This window comes from Cinclus cinclus, chromosome 3, assembly GCF_963662255.1.
Source record: "Cinclus cinclus chromosome 3, bCinCin1.1, whole genome shotgun sequence".
Classification (NCBI taxonomy): Eukaryota; Metazoa; Chordata; class Aves; order Passeriformes; family Cinclidae; genus Cinclus; species Cinclus cinclus.
In genome coordinates, this window is record NC_085048.1 from 95578055 (window position 1) to 95596665 (window position 18611).

Sequence of the window (18611 nt, forward strand, 5' to 3'; positions counted from 1 at the left end):
CTGACTCCTCTCCAGATGTACAACATATGTGTATTCAGGTCTTACAAAACTGGTTTCAAGTTTGTAGCCTTTTTTTTTTGTCTACCCCATTAAAAACCCCACTAAACTCAGGAGAAGTCTGTGTCCTGTTTGAAGCGAATTGCATCAAAATATGACTTTTATTCTAGGGTTAGCAGTGGGGCAGAGATTAAGGTTCTTATTACACTTACTTTTGAACACCATTCAGCTAACACCTTCAGAAGAGGTTATTTGCTGTACTTTCAGGACATTGTTCATCCTTGTCTTACACACACTACACTGGTTTAAGAACTGAATGTTTCTTCTTTGATGAGGACAGAAGTGAGACAACTTGTTTCTAAACTGCATAAACTTAAAGTTTCAAGTTTTAATGGTGTAAAAAAAACTGACATTCAATTACAGTTAAGAGAAACTTGCTACACAGCAAACTGCATCCAAATCTACCAGTTACTGATGGGACCTTTAAATTAACCATCAACAAGTTATTCAAGGCATCCAGACCTGGAAACATCAGATCGCCCAGCCAGTGAGCCAGCAACTCCCTCCCCCTGTTTCATGAGGCTTTAACAAGTGCAACTGATGTGACCTCAACACTGGAGCAAACGACTCCAATCCCCAAAAAGGTTAGGGAGATCCTGTGTTAAGCCCAATGCAATATGCATTAGTGTCATGGAGCAGGAAGATCCCAGTGTCTACTTGTTAAAAATTCACACAAACCATACAGATACAGACAGGATGAAACACAGACTCAAAAGGATCCATTATGCTTGAAGAAAATTCCAAATAAAATGACATCTTCTGCACAGCCCAGCCTCAGACAGCCACACCTTTATCTAGTGTAATAAACTCTGTAGTAAACTGTTTTTGACCTCCATAGAGAGTAGGAGTTGTCAAATTTAAGAAGATAAACTCCTCTCCCTGGGTACTGGTGGCTGCCAGCATACACTTCTTCGTGACAGTCTCGTCTGTACACAGGCACTATTTCATCTAGCTGAGGCTTGTTGGCATTCTTTTTGGCTTTTTCTTCACTGCTAGTATTTTCTGCAAGGGAAAAAAAAGAGGTGTCAGTGAAAATGGGTGGATGCTTTATGAGAGAAAGTCAGACTAATCTCTAGGGCACAAAGCCCTCTTTGTTAGTTTAGGAATGAGAGAAGTCACAGGGATTCATACCAAGGCTGGGGCTGAAGCACCCGGAAGAAGGAGGAACAGCAAACAAGCTCCCTTTATCATGATTTTAACAGTTTGATATTAAAAATCACCACACCCATCTCCCCAGCACAGCCAGGTCAGTTTGTGGAGATACCAAACTCTAGTTTTCAGTAAGACAATCACCCACCACTGACAGCCACTGATGTGACATACTGACTAGCACAGATTACTTGGTAGTCATTCCCAGAATACCACTGCTTCCTAGGTCAGGGCAGCTCCTTCCAAGCAAATCACATGCTCATTTCAAAACATTTTTTTGTGACAGTATGCTAGACTCCTCCACAGGCAAAGGCTGTGTGACCTGTGTCTCAGCCACCATCAGGACCTGGTCTCTGAAGCTGTTGTTTTGCTGCAGCCTCAAGGAATCTTCCTCCCTAAAAACATCTCCTGGCCAGCAGGACAGGATTTTTCTTAAGGTTTCAGAGTGTAGATCCACTGTGCTCTGTTACAGCACAGACTCTAGTTCAGTTTACTGAATAGCTGACTTAGAAAAATGATTTCCCCAGCCTCAGCTGCTTTAACCTGCCTGTGATCCAGGGAGGGAACTGAAGTTACTTGCAGAACTACAGCTCCTATTAAAAATCGAAAACATGACTCCAGCCAGATGGAAGCCAGGGAAAGCAGATTACACAAGACCATCAGTGGGGGTTTCCCTCACACTAAACTGACAGTTTACATACATTAGCACGCTTACCTTCCTCTTCCTCCTCATCATCACTGGACTCGCTGACATGCACACTGACTGCAGTATTAGGGGAGTCTGTCCATTCAAAATACACTCCAAAACCAATGTCATAATTGTCTGTAGCAAACTCCCAAAAGAGGTAAGACCCCTCTTCATGAGTTGGTACTCTGACTGTAACCACTTCTCCTCGGCCCACTGTGATCACAGAGTCTGCATCCTGACGGATTTTTTCCTTGAAGTCTTTTATCTGGGGTCGTGTCCACATGGATGGGGCAGCGATCACTGGGACAGAATCTGGAGAGAAGGGAGGAAACATTCCAGTAAGGCTTGTTTCAATTATTTATGCTGCATACAGAAGTGTGCCTTCGGAGCACTTGAGGGCCCCAAGCATTAAAGTTGCTTCCAGGCAATATTTTCTGAACAGAAGAAGCAAGTTTCAACTCTGAAAATATGCATGAAACAGTGCAAATTTAGTTATAACACTACTAAATGCTAGCAGTTCACCCATTCACCACATTTGAACCAACAGTGCTTAAGCAGAAAAGCCTCAGAAGGCAAATGTACTGCTACAGGTGACAGATTTATATTGCACAGAACCCTTTACTGGAAGGATCTTTAAACAGCTCTGACCCAGTCCAAATAAAACTGAGCATGTTTCTGCCCAGAACAGCTTTATGCTAGAACTTTTATGCTCCTTTCCTTCAAGTCAACAGTGACAGAAGGTTCTGGATCCCATTAGCTTTGCTGAAATGTTTTTGCTGCTTCCTCTTTTCCTCCCCTCCCAAAGCTGAGCTTTGCCTATGCAATATTACTTTCCCATAAGAGACAGCAGCCCCAGGAATCAAACTTAGCTTCTCCATAGCCAAATGAAGACAAGCAAAGAACCACAGTAACCCTACTTAAGACACCAGAATACTAAGAAAGGTTTTGCTGTTCAGCTAATCCCACCTTTTGGTCCATTCTCCAGTGCTTCTTCCAAAACCTCAGGATCCAACTCTTTTTCAGGGCTGTCAGCATGTGCACTGGCCTGCCCATTGATGGATGGGGTGTCCCCCGGGGCAGGGGTGTTCACCTTTGATGCAGTAGTCAGTGGTGTCCCTGTTGCTGCCACCACTGCATCCTGCTGCTTCTGTAAGGCTGCCTAAAACAAAAAGAATTTAAGAATTTAAGTCAAGTACAACCAAACCCTCACAAGGTGCCAGTTTTACACCTTCCAGCAGAAGGTATAAAGACAATTTAAAGAAAAAAATTTTCCCTCTTCAACCTGCAAGAGGGCTTGTCCCAAAAGACCAGAAGCAGCACACATTAACCAGTCACATCTGCTCAGTCCCAAGGGATGTGAAGTCATTTGGTTCTTGGCTGGTGGATACAACCTGAACAAAAAATTTCATCTTCCAAATTAATTACGGTACACACAAACTCTCGCACTTAATGATGGAAGTTTTTAATTCCTATAACATTTCTATCAAATCTGGAAGTGTGCCTTGTTTTCTGTTGGATGTTTTTTGTTTCTGTTTTTTTTTTCTCCTTTTGCTGGCTGGAAGGGTTCCATCCAGCCTGAGCTCATCCAGGTCTAAAAAGAGCTGACTATCGAAGGTCTATTAGCTACTTGCCAATTTATGAGTTAAACAGAGAACTCTCTTGAGCAACCTCCCTGTCCCTCAGTATCAGTCCAGAAAGACAACACAGGCTTTTTTTGTAGGGATAAGGAAAAGATAGAAGTGACAGTGCCACTTTAAAGGATAACCTAATAATCACTAGATTTTCATGAGCAAATGGAATATAGATATCCTGCAGGAATATGAAGACAATACAGAAAAATACCAGTTAAGATTTCAAATTCAAGCAATTGCACAGATGATGTCCAGATTTCACTATCTACTACAGCAGCTTTGTGCACTGAGAGAACGGTGGTGTGAACTTTTCTACAAAACTATTGCACACAGCCTTTCCAAGATTGCTTTCTAACTGCATTAACAGATCCTAACAGATTTTTTAACAGATCCCATTGCAGCTGACTCACGGGAATTCAAATTAAGTATTCTGCAGAACTGTTATGGAAACTATACTAGGGAAGTCCAAAAAGTAATTATAACAGGGCAGAAAGCCTCTGCCTCTCCTACACCACTTCAGCTCCATCACAGTTTGGCTTAGAATGGAGCTATAAAGATCATCTAGTTCCAAATCCCTGCCATGGGAATGGACACCTTCCACTAGACTGGGCTGCTCAAAGTTCCATCAAACCTGTCTATGAACACTTTGTGGGATGGAGCTTCCACAGCTTCTCTGGGCAATCTGTGCCAGTGTCTGACCACCCTCACTGGAGGAAAAAAAAAAAGTCTTCCTTATGTTCAATCTAGACCTACACTCTCGCAGATGAAAACCTTCGCCCCTTGTCCTGTCACTACAGGCCCTTCATGTTTCTTTTAAACCCCCTTCAGGTACTGAAAGGCTGAGTGAGGTTTCTGCAGAGCCTTCTCTTCTCCAGGCTGCACAGACACAGCTCTCTCAGCCTGCCTTCATAGCAGACGGTGCTCCAGCTCTCTGAGCATCTTTGTGGCCTCCTCTGGACTTACTCCAACAGGTCCACACCCTTCTTATGTTGGAGACCCCAGAACTGGATGCAGCACTTCAGGTGGGGTGTCATGAAAGCAGAGCAGACGGGGAGAATCACCTCTTTCCCTCAACTTTCTGGCCGCACTTTGTTTTCCTGCATCCCAGGATACAACAGACTTCCTGAGCTGCAGAAGTCATACCCAGCTCATACCCAGTTTCACTCACCACTCCAGCTCTCACCCCATTCACTCCCAAGACTGTACTGATCCTGGGGAGTGGCCTGATTTGATCCACTGCAGGGGACTTGTTGAACTTCATGAGGTTCACATGGCTCCCTTCCTTGGACATTTCTTTACTGAGGGCATCTGCCTCCACAAAGTACAAATGACTTAACAGGAAATTAGTTACTGAACTTTAGGTCTCTAGTTCAAGAACAGACCTCAGGCTGGCAGCTACAGTCTGTCCTCCCCCCCAAATCATGAGCAGCTTATTGCAGGCAAGCAACTTCATCAGGTATTAGTACTTGATGAAGTCAGACAATAGGTGCAAAAGGAGAGAGAAGTCAGCAGTGCTCAGGCTGGCAGGGAGAAGCAACCTCCAACCCAGCAGTGATCCTACAGTGCTGCATATGCATGCTCACATGGGGCTGACCACAGCCTGCTGCTCTGCACAGATCTTCAGGAGAGTTACCTGAAGAGGTCTGTTCATGTTCAGATGCACTGGAATGTCATTAAATTACACACACATCACCAATGCTGCAGCAGAGTGGTTCACATTTCATCTCTAATAATAATAATAATACTGAACCAAGTCATTAGTAAAGACTGCTTAGAGTTTTCTTAATTAACAGCCGCTTCAGAAAACTACTCCGAAAGATGAAATAAATAAAGGGCTTTTGGCATTTGAATCTGAAGCAGCATTAGTCATCAGCAGGGTAGCTCTCCCTCCCTGTGGCTACTAGCTTTTCAAGGAGCTAACAGCAGACGAATTAATGCATCTCAGTGACAGCCTGGGTCACAAAGCCCACATTCCCTCCCCAGCGACAGCCTGGGACACAAAGCCCAGGTTTCCCAGCCATACCTGCTGCTGTGCGAGCTGGACCTGGTAGAGCTGCTGCATGTACTGCTGGTAGTGCTGCTCCTGGAGCTGCCGGATGAGGATCTGCTGCTGCTCGTAGTTGCCGGGATACTGCTGGGCCGCGTACTGCTGGAACTGCACGGCCGTCTGCGAGTTCAGCGCTGCCATGATCTGCTGCCTGCCACGGGAGCACAGCACGGCCTCAGAACAGCTCGGGGCACTGGGGGATCCCTGCACTGAACTGGCTCTGAGGCCACTTAAATCACTTAACTCCATTCTGCGAAACCCAATTTAAATAAAGCTACGTAGCGGATCAGAACCCAGAGCTAACGCAGATGGGAATTCTGCCTAAAAATATGCTGAGAACATAAAGAAGGGAGCAACATTTTACTACCTGGTGTTTGGAAACATTAAGTGTTAAAAGAACAAGAGCTCTTACATAAATCTCAGTATGTAGTCTGATAAAGAGGTAGTGCTACACAAAACCCACATGACTAAATTTCTCAAACAAGCAAAGGAAAAAGCCCACATATGCTTTCTCCAGAAACTATCCTTCCAGCAGATCTCCTGTAAATATTGGTAGGAATAAACCTGCTGTGGCACAGCACACCAATGCATTTTGGTGAATCTAAGAAAAACACACTGCATAACTATCTTAGTTTTCCTGATCAGTATGCAAACAAATATCAAAAACATGACTGACAGTGGCCTAATTCAGAAACAAACAAACAAACAAAAAAAGCTGTCAGATGGGGCATCTCAACTCCAGTAAACTCAACTGTTGAAACTTCAGGAGGAACACATGGGTTACATATGCACAAGCTGTTTTCCTTCTCTCTCTAAAGAACTAAGAAATTATATGGCTAAATGACAAGACAGATCCAGGGCCTGTCTCATGTTTTGTCCATCAGTGACCAGCTATCAATGTTTCAGAGGAAGGAAGAAGTAACACACAATTGCAAGAAAAATTCTTTCCTTCTTACTCTTCTTCCATCCCAAAAACCACATTCTAAAGCATCGGTATTAGACTGGTCTAATATCCCAAAGAGCAGGATTTATTGCTTTTCAGCAAACTATGACCAGTTTAGATATACTTGGTATCCACATTCCTTTCCTTTTCTGTCTAAACTATTATCTCTGTAACCTGCTATGACCACTTAATACACAACTCCCATTCATGTGAAAAAACCCATCAATTTCAAGGCATACCACACTCCTTGCTACTTAGCACTGTGAAACACTTTCTATAGTGTGTATATATAAATTTATGTCTGTCTCTTACACTCCTCTGGCTTTCACCATGTTAAAAAAGCAGAAAAACTTGTGGTTTAATTATGTGCTCCTTTCTCAAAACCATTAAATAGCAAGCACAGGATCTACTTCAGAGACATCCCCTGCAAAGACATTATTATGGTGGAAAATAGTTGCTGACTGATGTGAAACAGCTTTAGTATTCTCTTAAATATTACATGTGCAAAGCCAGATCTGTGCTGTGATGGGAACATCTGGATGTGATGGGAACAATGAAATATATCAGAACTGTCTATTCCAAGCATACAATTGTCTCAAATGCAAGACAGTTATTTTCTTTTAAGTGTTGTTTGTTTCCACTACTCACTTCTGTTGTTCCATCCGAAGTCGTTCCTCCTCTATTCTCCTCCTCTCCTCTTCCTCCCTTCTCAGTCTCTCCTCCTCTTCTTGCCTACGTTTTTCTTCTTCCTTTTGTAACCGCTCCCGCTCCTCCTCTTCACGCCGCCTTCGCTCTTCCTCTTCTCTTCTGCAACATCCACTCAATAAGCCATTTCAGCATTCCTACAATCCTAGGATGAGTTATTTTCAACATGCTGTAACCTGCCTTTTGCCTGCCCAGTGAGGCTTTCTGTCTGGTATCCTCCAGACAAAATCCAGCGTATTTCCTCACACTTAAATTGGCCTGGAGAAGTGTCTTACAGGACACATAAAAAAAAAAACACATGGCAGAGTTCTACTGCACTCAGCAGCATGACAAAGGTAAATTCTCTGTTACAATTTGATGTTCATGCTAACCTGCTACTATGATACCTGTATAGCAGAAAAAAATTGGAAGCTTTAAATACATCTTCCAAGTTTTCCCACACGTTCAATAATGATGTGGATGCTATGGTTTAATAATCATATCTAGAAGCAATAATAAGACAGCCTTTGTCAAGCTGCTAACCCATACCAGGAGAGAAGTTTAAAACTGACAATTTCATATTGTCTGTATATTCAGTCCACAGACACCAGGACAGACATTTTGCAAAGCACTTCTTAAGCAGATGACAGTATCAGCAAAGTCTTTAAACTCCTAAACAACCACCCATGACTGGCAAAGTAAAAAGGCTTAAAGAGATCAAATGGTACCACAGCCACTTACACTTCAAGCATTTCCCTTCCCAAGACAACCCCAAACTAAGCTAGCTGTGATACTGTCCACAGGCCAAGAGTTATACACTCCACAGATGCCAACACCAAAGCACCCAAATATTACCTTTTCTTTTCTTGCTCTTCTTTCTCTATCTTGTGTGAAGTGACATACGTTGAGAACAAGTGGCAGCACCTATGCAGGAGCTTCACAAATTCTGTCATAGCTTTTTGCTTTGACATATTTCCAAGGGCAGCCCATTCCTTCCTGAGAGAGAGAATTCAGCTGAAATAACAGACTCAACTCTTTTCAAGCCAGTAGCGAGCGCTGATAACCCAGCAAAGAAAAAAAAATTGGAAGACCAGGAACTAAATATTATCATTTGCAGTTTCAGAGAACCAACAACTTCTTCCCAAAGACAGCACAATGTTCTCTTCTGCCTACACAATGTTTTCCTTTCTTCTGTCTTTCAAAGACATAACTCAGCTCTTACATGAAATTTCATACATCCCATCAACCCTACACTGAATTGTGAACTACATCCAAAAGCTTCCCAGCTACAAGTGAACCTGAAGTATATTTTAACCTCTTTCTATCCTAGTTTGTGGAAAAAAAAAAAGTATACATTTTCCTGAATGAACAAACACAGTAATGACTACTGACTACAGCACTTCAGTTATTTGAAAGAAATAGCCTGGTTCTTCCCAAGAAAAGCTGCATCCTTTTGTGCAAAAGCAGTGCCCTGGGTCCACCTCAGAGAAGCCACTGCTGTGTTGCACATTGTCTTCACTCTAGAACGCTAAAAAGAGCAACAATGAACATGAGAAGTGCAGCCTGAGCTGCAAGCAACACAAGAGACATACCTGAGACTTCCCAGGTCTCATAAAAGATTTATTCAGAGTTTGAATGCATCAGGTTTTAATTTTCTGACTTCAGAAATTATCTTTGGTGCTAGGACAAGCTGTGGTGAATGCTTCTACCTCTGGCAAAAGGCTTGGCCTGCTGTAACCATGGTGTGGAGTTCAGATGAAACATGGGCCTGCACATTAATGCATCTTAAACTGCTACAAGAAATTGGACTGCCAGCAGAGCAGCTTCTAGTGTGGTTGAAAAAAAAAGAAAACAATAATCTTCTGTTAGTTCCTGTACTGAACTGTGACTCATACTTCTAAGATGTATTTGAAGAGGCCACTTTCACTTTCCACTAGCAAAGACACTTGAGATAACCCATATACTTGTAGAAATTGGATGATGCTATCTTATCACAGGAAAAGCAGAGTTAAGACCCACAAAAGCACCAGCCCTTTTACCTTCTATCATTCCCCAGCACATCAAAGAATCCAACTTCAGGGCAAGTGTCAGGGTTGTAAGGTCCCAGCAGAACCTGCTTGTGCAGTGCCACAAGTTTGAGTTTTTCTTCATATGTTGGATGAAAAGCTTTGCCATCTTTTTCTGTAGGGAAAAAAAAATAAGAAATGTTCACTGTTGTGATTAATTAAGCACATAATATGAATGAGGATATTGCATAACTATTACCATCATTTCCACCATAAAAAAAGAGAAAAAAAGTCAAGTCACAAAAGATTAGACAAATTAAGTCAGTTCTATTTAAATGAAATATAGATCTGTCCACAAAAAAAACACATCTACTTCAGCTAATGAAAACTTCAGTGTGGAATGCTTTGCATCCCACTATCTACAGTCAGTCTTAGAGAGTCAGTTATCACATAAATATTTACATTAATTTGTTGAACATCACACCATATGGATCTACATCTCCAAAATATTTAAAAAACTTAACTGAATTCAAATGTCTGCCAAGTCTACTCTAGTGTGCTTAGGAAAGATTTTCCACAAAGAACGACCTGACGTTTACTTTATAAATTGCTCTCCTTTCATGCTCTTCACATTGATGAAAGCAGAGCAACCAAGGTTGAAGGCAAGGAGAACTGCAGAGAGGAAAAATTAAGAGTCAAGGAGAGTTTTCCTTGAGGGAATGCAATTGCTGCCCTTGGCCAAGGAGGCTGGAACAGCCCCTCACAATGAAAAGCCTTGCAGCTGACTCCATCAGCACAAACACAGAGTGAACTCTGACAATAAGAAGGCAACATAAGCCTGAACATGTTCCAGTGGCTCCACAGGAACATCTTCTGAAGCATTCCCAGTTAGACCCCACCATGCTTTTACTGGTAAGAAGATCCTTGCATTGATTTAAAATGATATATGAATTAGTCAGCTAGGACTTACCTCAACACATTTAAATTGTCAAAACAAATCAAATAAACAGGCATTACTGCATGTGACTACACTGCTCAAAAAGAAAAAGACATTTTTCTTGAACAGGAAAACAAACAAGCACCATTTCCTTTTGGAAGGAGAAATGACTACTACATACTACCAGAGGTAAAAGAGCCACTTCTCATGACTGCAATGTTCTCCATGTAACTGGGAGCTGGAGACAAGGCTGCCACTCATTCCCCATTCTCCTTTGGAGCAAGTTGTTTACAGCCCCAAACTGAACAGTCCACTCCTAAATTTCAGGCTGACACATAATGCAAAATTGCTTGGCTGACACTTGGGAACAGTTATTAATAGGAAAATAAGCTAATCTTACAATGAGAGAGGAAGGAAAATACCCCTACTACAGCTTATTAAGAAACTCAGAACAAATACTTCTGGAAATCAGAAACAATCCCAGTGGGAAAGTGCTTGCAGGTCACAGCAAGACACTATTTTTGACAGAGAAAATTCAGTACATTGCTGGACTTACTCAACTGAAACATCACATGGAACTACTACATGCATGCCATTTGTTTTGAGGCACAATCAAATGATTAGGAAGGCAAATATTTAATTACTTATTATCCATTCCTAGAAGTCCACACCACCCTTACAGAATTTCAAGTATTTGCTCTTGGTCCCAGTGTCATGCAACCTTGCAGCAAATACAACTGCCAGCTTCAAACCCAGAAGCCTTTCTCCACAAAAATATCTACTTCCAAAAATATCTGGTGGGGTAGGAAAGGGGGGGGGAGGTAAAAACTGAACCAGAGTTTACTCAGTGTATACAATAAAAGGACAAGAGGCAGCTGACACACACCAAAGTATAGGAAATGCCACTTAAGCATTTCTGTGGGTTTTCGTTTTGTTTGTTTGCTTGAAGTTGTTTGTTTGGGGTACTTTTATGCTGCTGTTTTTTAACTGAGAGTGCTTGAGCACTGAACAGGCTGCCCTGAGAAGTTTTTAAGTCTCCATGATTGAAGATGTTCAAAATCCAAACAGTGACAGTGCCATGAAGCCTGAACTGAAAAGGGCTAAACCCGACAATCCCCAGCAGTCCCTTCCCACCCCAAGTCTGTGATCCTTAAGGGATGCCAATCACCACATTCTGGTAAGCTTTCAACTCCTGCTCTCAGCCCCTTTGGCTTTTCCTCAACTCTTCACACTTTACACTCAACTCAGAATTTACTTATTAGGCAACAAGCACTTCCATTAGCCTCAATAAACAGCACATACTTTGAAATAGTACTCAATATCCTGGGGCAGTGTGATACAAAGCAAGTCAATTGACAAAGGTACTGCACTGAACTTTTGCCAGACTTCTGGGAAAAGTATGATTCTCAAGGGGGTCCCTAGCACAGTTTACTTTTCACAACCTGTGTACATACATCTGTCTGGAAAAACACACAGCTATTTGCTATACTGAACTGCTACCTAAGCCAGATACCATCAGTATTTGAACTCACTCCTGAAGAGAGTTAAAGTGGAAAAACCTTCATTTCCCATGCAATGCACAGCACATCTGGATTTTCACAGAACAGAGAAGTCAGACCTTATGCCCTAATTACTGAGAAGCTAAAATCTGCATTTACAAAGAATGGTGACCCACGGGAAGAACAACAAACAAGCTAGAGAAGGAAAAAGAGGAGAAAAATACAAGACAAGCTTCTAATGACTTGTAGATAATGTAGCTTAGAAGCAAATTATCAAACACTTGCAGCCAGTTAGACAGTGTAGTTGTTTCATACCAACTATTCTGCAGTTGAACTCTACAGCATTAACCATACTGCGTAATCACCCCAAAGATCAAGAATTGTTGGTGTTTAACTGAACCAGAGGACCTGAATTCATCCGCAGAGACAAATATGCCAAAAAGAGCATTAGCGTGTCTAGACAAGTAGAAGTGCCAAATGCACCCAAGCATCCGTGAACGCGCCATTTAAGCAGGCATTACCCACACACCTCATACAGCTGTCGGGAAGTGGCACAACATCAAAGAGCTCCAGGGAACACGCTGAGAAATCCAAAGGACGTGCACAGCAGTAATACAGCAACTCTACAACCTTCCCTATACCACTGGTGTATCCCTGACCCAACCAGGCCAGGAAGACGCTCAGCTTTCAACCACAACAGAAAGATGAAGCTGTTTCTAGTAATGTGAGGGGCTTGTGGCACTGTGTGGCACTGCATTATTGACATGAATCCGTAAAAGCCTGCAAATTTAAGAAACATGATTAAGAGATAGCATTGTGCAAGACACTGTTACTCCTCTCTAACTTCGGATTTTTTTTCCCGTTTAGAAACGCAGCACACCATGCTGCACCTTCCATTCCAACTTCACCTACTGCACCCACTCCAAATGCCTAATTCCACTGGGATAGCATTCAGTTGAGTCATCTAAAAGCAGCCAGAAAACAATTTGTGATGAGTGATTTTTCACCTCATAGCTTTTAAATAAGCAGAAGTCACATATGCTGTTTTCTATTCATTTGCAATGTTTTAATGAGCGAGACCAAAACTGAGAAGTGCGAGGACTGAACTGCTGCCTGCAGAGCCCAGTTCACTCTTACACTCCTAATCCTCCCCTCCTGAAAGTGTGTTCTGCATCAACAGAATTACTGACTGGCCCTTCCAATTAAACATGATCAAAGCTCAACTTCACAAATGTAGGTACATTATAGGGGTTTTTATATTCTTGACAACAAGAGCCTACTTAACTTACGAATTACAATCATTCCATCAAATCAGTGCTCAAAAAAGAGGTCAAACTATTAATTGAGAATGATGTTCTGCTGAGGTTGAAGATGCATTCTTGTTAGGATAAGAGGAAATAACTTAGAGCAGTCAAAGAAAATTAGAGTACTTAACATTCCAGGAGAGCTTTTAGATACCAAAATGATATGGTTTGTATACTGTCTGCTCAGATGTGCTGCACTGCAAATCACTTTAGACAGTGCATGAACACTTCAGGGACCGTCATATATTGAAGGTTGGGTGCAATGGTATTTCAATGACAGGATGTGGAAAACAACCAAGCCAGGCTGATCCTGGGAGAGATTTGCTGGCAGAGCTTTGCAAGCCACCCTCTCCTACTTCAGGACAGAGCTTGAACAGGTTACCTTCAATGGTGTAAGTCTCATGCCAGCCCAGCAAGCAGAATAACCCATCAGAGACACTTCTACTGGGCCAGATGCCCCAGGGCTCACAATTACAGGCAGTCCTAGAGAACAAGAAATGTACAATGACTGTAACACAACTGCTGTACACTGCATCCAGCACAGTGGAGCAGATTCTTAATGGCAGCCAAACTGCTACTTGACCTGCGCTAGGCTTAACGGAGCAGGAAGGGAAAGAGTGCATAAGGGAAACAAGGCTCTTGTTTCCCACAGAAAAATGGTCTGGAACACTGTTACCATCTATTTTCTATGCCTCTCTTATTCTGAAAAGCTCTCCGCACAAGCCATTATGAATGCTAAAAAGACAAAAAAAAAAAAAAAAAAAAAAAGAAGTGCACATCTCCTGCACAGCCCTAAGGCTTGACAACTAACGTGACCCAGGGTCAAGCATTTTAGATCTGCTTTAGATTTGTCTTTATCAGAGACAGAATAAAGTAGCTTCTGAGTCTCTTTAATATCCTAGTCTAGTTTCTGTTGTGTTTTGCACGTGGTTTATACACACACTCTCGCCCTGTCTTTTCTCTGAGTAATTCTGTTACCTGCAATATGCCACCACTGACAAGTGTTAGCATTCATTGTAATAAGCAAATTCAAACTCTTCTGATCAGATTAAACTTCTCTTGGACAAAAGTACACCAACAGTTATGGACAACTCAGGCAGTACACTGAAGCAGAAAAAAAAGCTGCTAAGCTATCACCATAGTTTTTAGAAGAATGGCCAGAAATGAGGTCTCAGCACTGACCTCTTAACATGGGCCACCCTTCAGACAGATCTGCTGCCTCTTGAAGTGCAGGAGGAATCCCCATTTGCTCCTTGGCATGCACAGGAGCAAATGTGTGCCCACTCCCACAATCTGACAGCATGAAAATAATTTGGAAATGAGACCATTTATTTTTGGAGCTGTGAAGATATAGAACAAACTGGCAGAATCAGTAACCCAAGTATTACAAGCTTCTGTAGCTCCCCATCAGATCTATAAATAAAGATCTTTGTGTTACGTTACTTTTAGGAAAAATCTACAGATGAAATGATGTGCAATGACTTGGTGTGAGTTATTCCAGCCCCAAGGATAGTAAAACAAGGTTTTCACCGGAAAGACTGACAATACAATTGAATGGGGAAAATTATCATCTTGCGAGCACAACCATGAGTTACAAACTATTGCAGAAGGCTTAAGAAAGGAGCAGGAGTAAGCTGAAACATGTTGATAATAAGTTTTGATTAAAAAGAACAGCAACAACAACAAATAGCTAAGACAGCACAAGGCAAGGAATTGGAAGCTACACACAAGTAACACCCCAGAGACTTCATCACAAGAGAGGAGATAAAGCCAGGATATTAATACTGTTAAAACGTGATATAATAGATATAGGTTATTGCTACATAGCAACCATATAGATAAAGTCATTCACAGCATGTAACTTCAGCACTGCAAACACAAGTTCACGCTGTAAATACACTTTACACTGTAAAAACAGGTTTCTGTAGAATATTCTACCCAAGATAGAAGACCATACCTGACCAAGACAAGGAATTTGCTAGTGCAGAGACATTTTTTTCTGCATCTTTAAACACAACCAGAACTCTTTCAAGCAACTTCTTTTACAGAAGGAAGAAAGAGACATTAAATACAATGCTTCCCCTGATAACCTCTGATACAGGAGGAAAAAAAAGTAAGATCTTATGATCCTTTATGTTTCTTCTACAGCTTAAAAATAAATAACACCTCTGCATATTAGCATGCTAACAAAATAACTACTTTGTGGAAGGGCATCAGAACAGAGTCAAAGAACCATGACTAAAGAAAACTGTTTAGTGCCTTACATGCTCCTAACAACTACCAGGTACAGGTCAGTTAATGTGAAGAAAGACAACTTTGTCCTTCCAACAGCGTTTCCACCTGCCAGCAGTGCTTGCCCTTAGAAGAGGCAGCATCCCTGGGAGGTCATCTAACAACTGATTGCCACCAGACTGACCTTTCCAAGTGCAGAGCCTGTATTCCCTAGTGCAGGCATGAGGCTGGACTCCCTGCTCCACCTGAAGCAGTGCCTGCCTGAAAGCCACAGGAATGACATTGCTGAAATGTGCTCAGTGTAGTGAGTACAGCTCTTCCCTCAAAACCCCACAGCTCACTTCTCCCTCTGGAGGACACCAAGTGTGGCAAGATATGTCCACCTTGGCACAGAAGCACACCTGACTGCAGGGGATCCCAGCAAAAACACTCCAGGTCTACACCCTAGGTATTTCATAGCTGCCTGCTGGGGTCACGGCAGAACACAGAATCACAGGATCAATTACATTGGATCTTCCAGTTGGAAAAGACCTCTGAGACCATCGAGTCCAACTTATGACCGAACACCACCGTGTCCACCAGAGCATGGCACTGAGTGCCAAGTCCAGTCTTTCCTTAAACACCTCCAAGGATGGCGACTCCAGCACATCCCTTAGCAGCCCATTCCAACGTCCAATCACCCCTTCCGTGTAGAAAGTCTTCGTCATGTCCAACCTAAACCTCCCCCGGCACAGCTCAAGACCGTGTCCTCCCTTCCAGAAGCAGCGAAGCCAGCCCTGGAGCTGCAGGCTGAGGAGAGGGCCCGGCAGCTCTCTCCAGGACCCGGGCTGCCAGCAGGAACGGCACCGCTCACGGCCAGCGCTCCTCGCCCTTCCCTGCGAGCTCTCCCCTTCCCTGCGAGCTCCCCCCTTCCCTGCGAGCTCCCCCCTTCCCTGCGAGCTCTCCCCTTCCCGTGCCACCGGCGCGCAGCTCTCGCTCCGGTCTCAGGCGGGGTGCTGCATACCCCGGGCAGTGCCACACCGCAGCCCGGGGCAGTCTCTGCTCCCGCCCCTCGCCCCGGCTCACGGCCGGCACCAGGAAAAGCCCATCCCGCGGGGACACCCTGCTCGCCTCGGCACACCGAGCCCTCCTGGGGCCGCTCCCCGGGGCTCCGCCTGAGCCCCGCAGCCGGCGGCGGGCGATGCCGCCCGGGGCTCCCCGGTGCCGGTGGCTGCCCCGGTTCCGAGGAAAGGCGGTGCGGGCCGGGCCGGGCCGGGCCGGGCTCACCTTTGAAGAAGCGCAGCGCCAGCCCGTAGAGCTCCTCCAGCGCGAAGCCCCAGCGCCGCTCCAGGCTCAGCGCCGCCTCCTCCGCCGCCTCTCCGCCGGCCTCCGCCGCGCCCGGGGAGCCGGGGCCCGCTCGGACCCGCCCCGCCGCCGGCTCGCCCTGCGCCGGCCGCGCTTCGCAGGGCGGCACCTCGGCGTTGGGGCTCAGCGTCAGCCCGTCCACCGACACCTCGAGCCGGTCCGAGTTCAGCACCGCCGCCATCCTCCCGCCCGCCCTCCGCCTCCTGCTCCGCTGCGGCGGCCACGTCCCGACTTCCCGTCCCCTCCGACCCGGATCTTCCGGGCCCGCCCGCGGCCCCGCCCCGCCCCGCCCCGCCCCGCCCGGCGGCTGCCGAGCCGTGGGTACACGGGGGGTAGGGCTGACAGCCAGCTCGTCCCCTTCCCCTTCCCCTTCCCCTTCCCCTTCCCCTTCCCCTTCCCCTTCCCCCCCCCTCCCCCTCCCCCTCCCCCTCCCCCTCCCCCTCCCCCTCCCCCTCCCCCTCCTGGGTCTGGGCTGCCGCGCCCCGGGGATCCCGGGACGTGAGTGCCTGCGGGAGCCGCCGCTGCCCGCCCTTGTCCGCGCCTCTTGGTTGTTTGGTTAATCCTGGTTTTTCAGCAGCGTTATCTCCCTCAGGAGGAGAGACTGCGAGAGCTGGGCCTGTTAAGTCTGGAGAAGACATGACTGAGAGGGAATCTCATTAATACATAAAAATATCCGAAAGTACCGAGATTTTTCCGTGCTGCCCGTGATGGGATGTAGAGTAATGGCCGTAAACTATAATACAAGAAGTTCCACCTCAACACCTCAACCTTTTGCACTGAGGATGGCACAGCCCTGGAACAGCTGCCCAGCGAGGTTGTGGAGTCTCCCTCTCTGGAGACATTCAAACCCCACCTGGATGAGTTCCTGTGTCACCTGCTCCAGATGGCCCTGTTTTGGCAGGGGGTTGGACTGGTGATCTCCAGAGGTCCCTTCCAACCCTAACAATTCTATGATTCTGTACAAGCCTTTTGGTCCAGCTGGAAGGTGGTATGCAGCCAGCCACTGACCTCTTGTCCTCCTCTCTCAAAAGTCATGCTTCAGGCCTCACACAGGAGAGGAAAGAGCCAGAGAGAGGAAAAGGAGCACAAGGCTATTACTTCTTCAAGAGCTGTATGTGCAATTAGCTCATTCCCTTGTGACTGTGAAACACTGCTTACAATAATACTATTATCATGTGCTATGGAAGGGGGGAGAGCTGCTGCCATGCATGGCTGCAGAGGTTTATTCCTTGCTCGCACAATCTTGCTTGCAGGATTTTGAGAGAGACTGCATGTGACTTTTGGTCACATTTCTCAGCCAAACCAAGATTCAGGCTACACACCTGAGAATGGGTGCATCCCTGCCTGTTGCTTCATGAAGCCAGTGCTAAGGAAGACAACTGCAAGCTCCCGAAACTCAGATGTGTGGAAGTCTCACCTGTCCCCCCCAAAGCCTGTGCCCCCTTCTAGGGTTATCCCCTGAAGTTTGCCACACTGCTTAGTTTATCTGCCCTTCAAAGTGGCTTTAGATCCATCTGTTGATCTCTCAGGAATGTTGAAGAAATTTTATTGTCACACTTACAAAGTGCTTAGAAGCCTTTGGGTAAAAGGGACAAGAAATGTCAAGCTTTAAATTCAATGGCTTCATTTCCAGTTAGTGTTTATTGGGAGACAATGCTACTCGAGGCACGGCTTACTACACATGGAGCAGAATTTGGTTTGGATGATCAGTCACCTAAACTTCAAAACAAATTTTACAACTAACTGGAAATCCTTTGTAGCCCCTTAACTAGCATTTTTGTTTATTGAGGATTGAATGTAACACTGTGTGGTTTGTTTCTTCCTGCCAAAGGCTGCAAAATGAGGCTGTGCCATCCCCTTTTGTTGGTTGGAGCTCTCCAGAGCACACAGTTCTCTGTACTGACTATTTGGTGCTACCTCACAGACTAGTCTAACAGCAGAACAGATGATTTTATCTCCTCATACAAGCCTGCACCCTGCCTTACAGGTCTGTCACTTCAGCCTCATATCCAGCTTCACTTTAACATTCAATAATTATTTTATAAATCACTTCTATTGAAATTTCAGTTTTCAGAGTTTTGGTCTGACAC

The 18611-nt window shown here is 44.7% G+C and overlaps 1 protein-coding gene across 1 annotated transcript; it reads right to left on the minus strand.

Moving 5' to 3' along the window:
* Window positions 1-830: 830 nt before the first annotated feature.
* On the minus strand, window positions 831-16702 carry ACBD3 (acyl-CoA binding domain containing 3). Its single transcript, XM_062489328.1, has 8 exons — window positions 16444-16702; window positions 9239-9380; window positions 8055-8195; window positions 7164-7322; window positions 5549-5723; window positions 2861-3053; window positions 1922-2206; window positions 831-1059 (listed from the first exon to the last, which is right to left on the minus strand). The coding sequence occupies exons 1-8, from the start codon at window positions 16700-16702 to the stop codon at window positions 848-850; spliced, it is 1566 nt and encodes a 521-aa protein (XP_062345312.1). The 3' UTR covers window positions 831-847.
* Between the last annotated feature and the right edge of the window lie 1909 nt (window positions 16703-18611).

Coding starts and splice junctions, on each gene's coding strand:
- ACBD3 (XM_062489328.1), bottom strand. CDS start 16,702: ATGGCGGCGGTGCTGAACTCGGACCGGCTCGAGGTGTCGGTGGACGGG. Junction 7,323..8,054: donor GAAGAGCAAGAAAAGAAAAG/GTAATATTTGGG, acceptor TGGATGTTGCAG/AAGAGAAGAGGAAGAGCGAA. Junction 1,060..1,921: donor TGATGAGGAGGAAGAGGAAG/GTAAGCGTGCTA, acceptor TTTCCCTTGCAG/AAAATACTAGCAGTGAAGAA.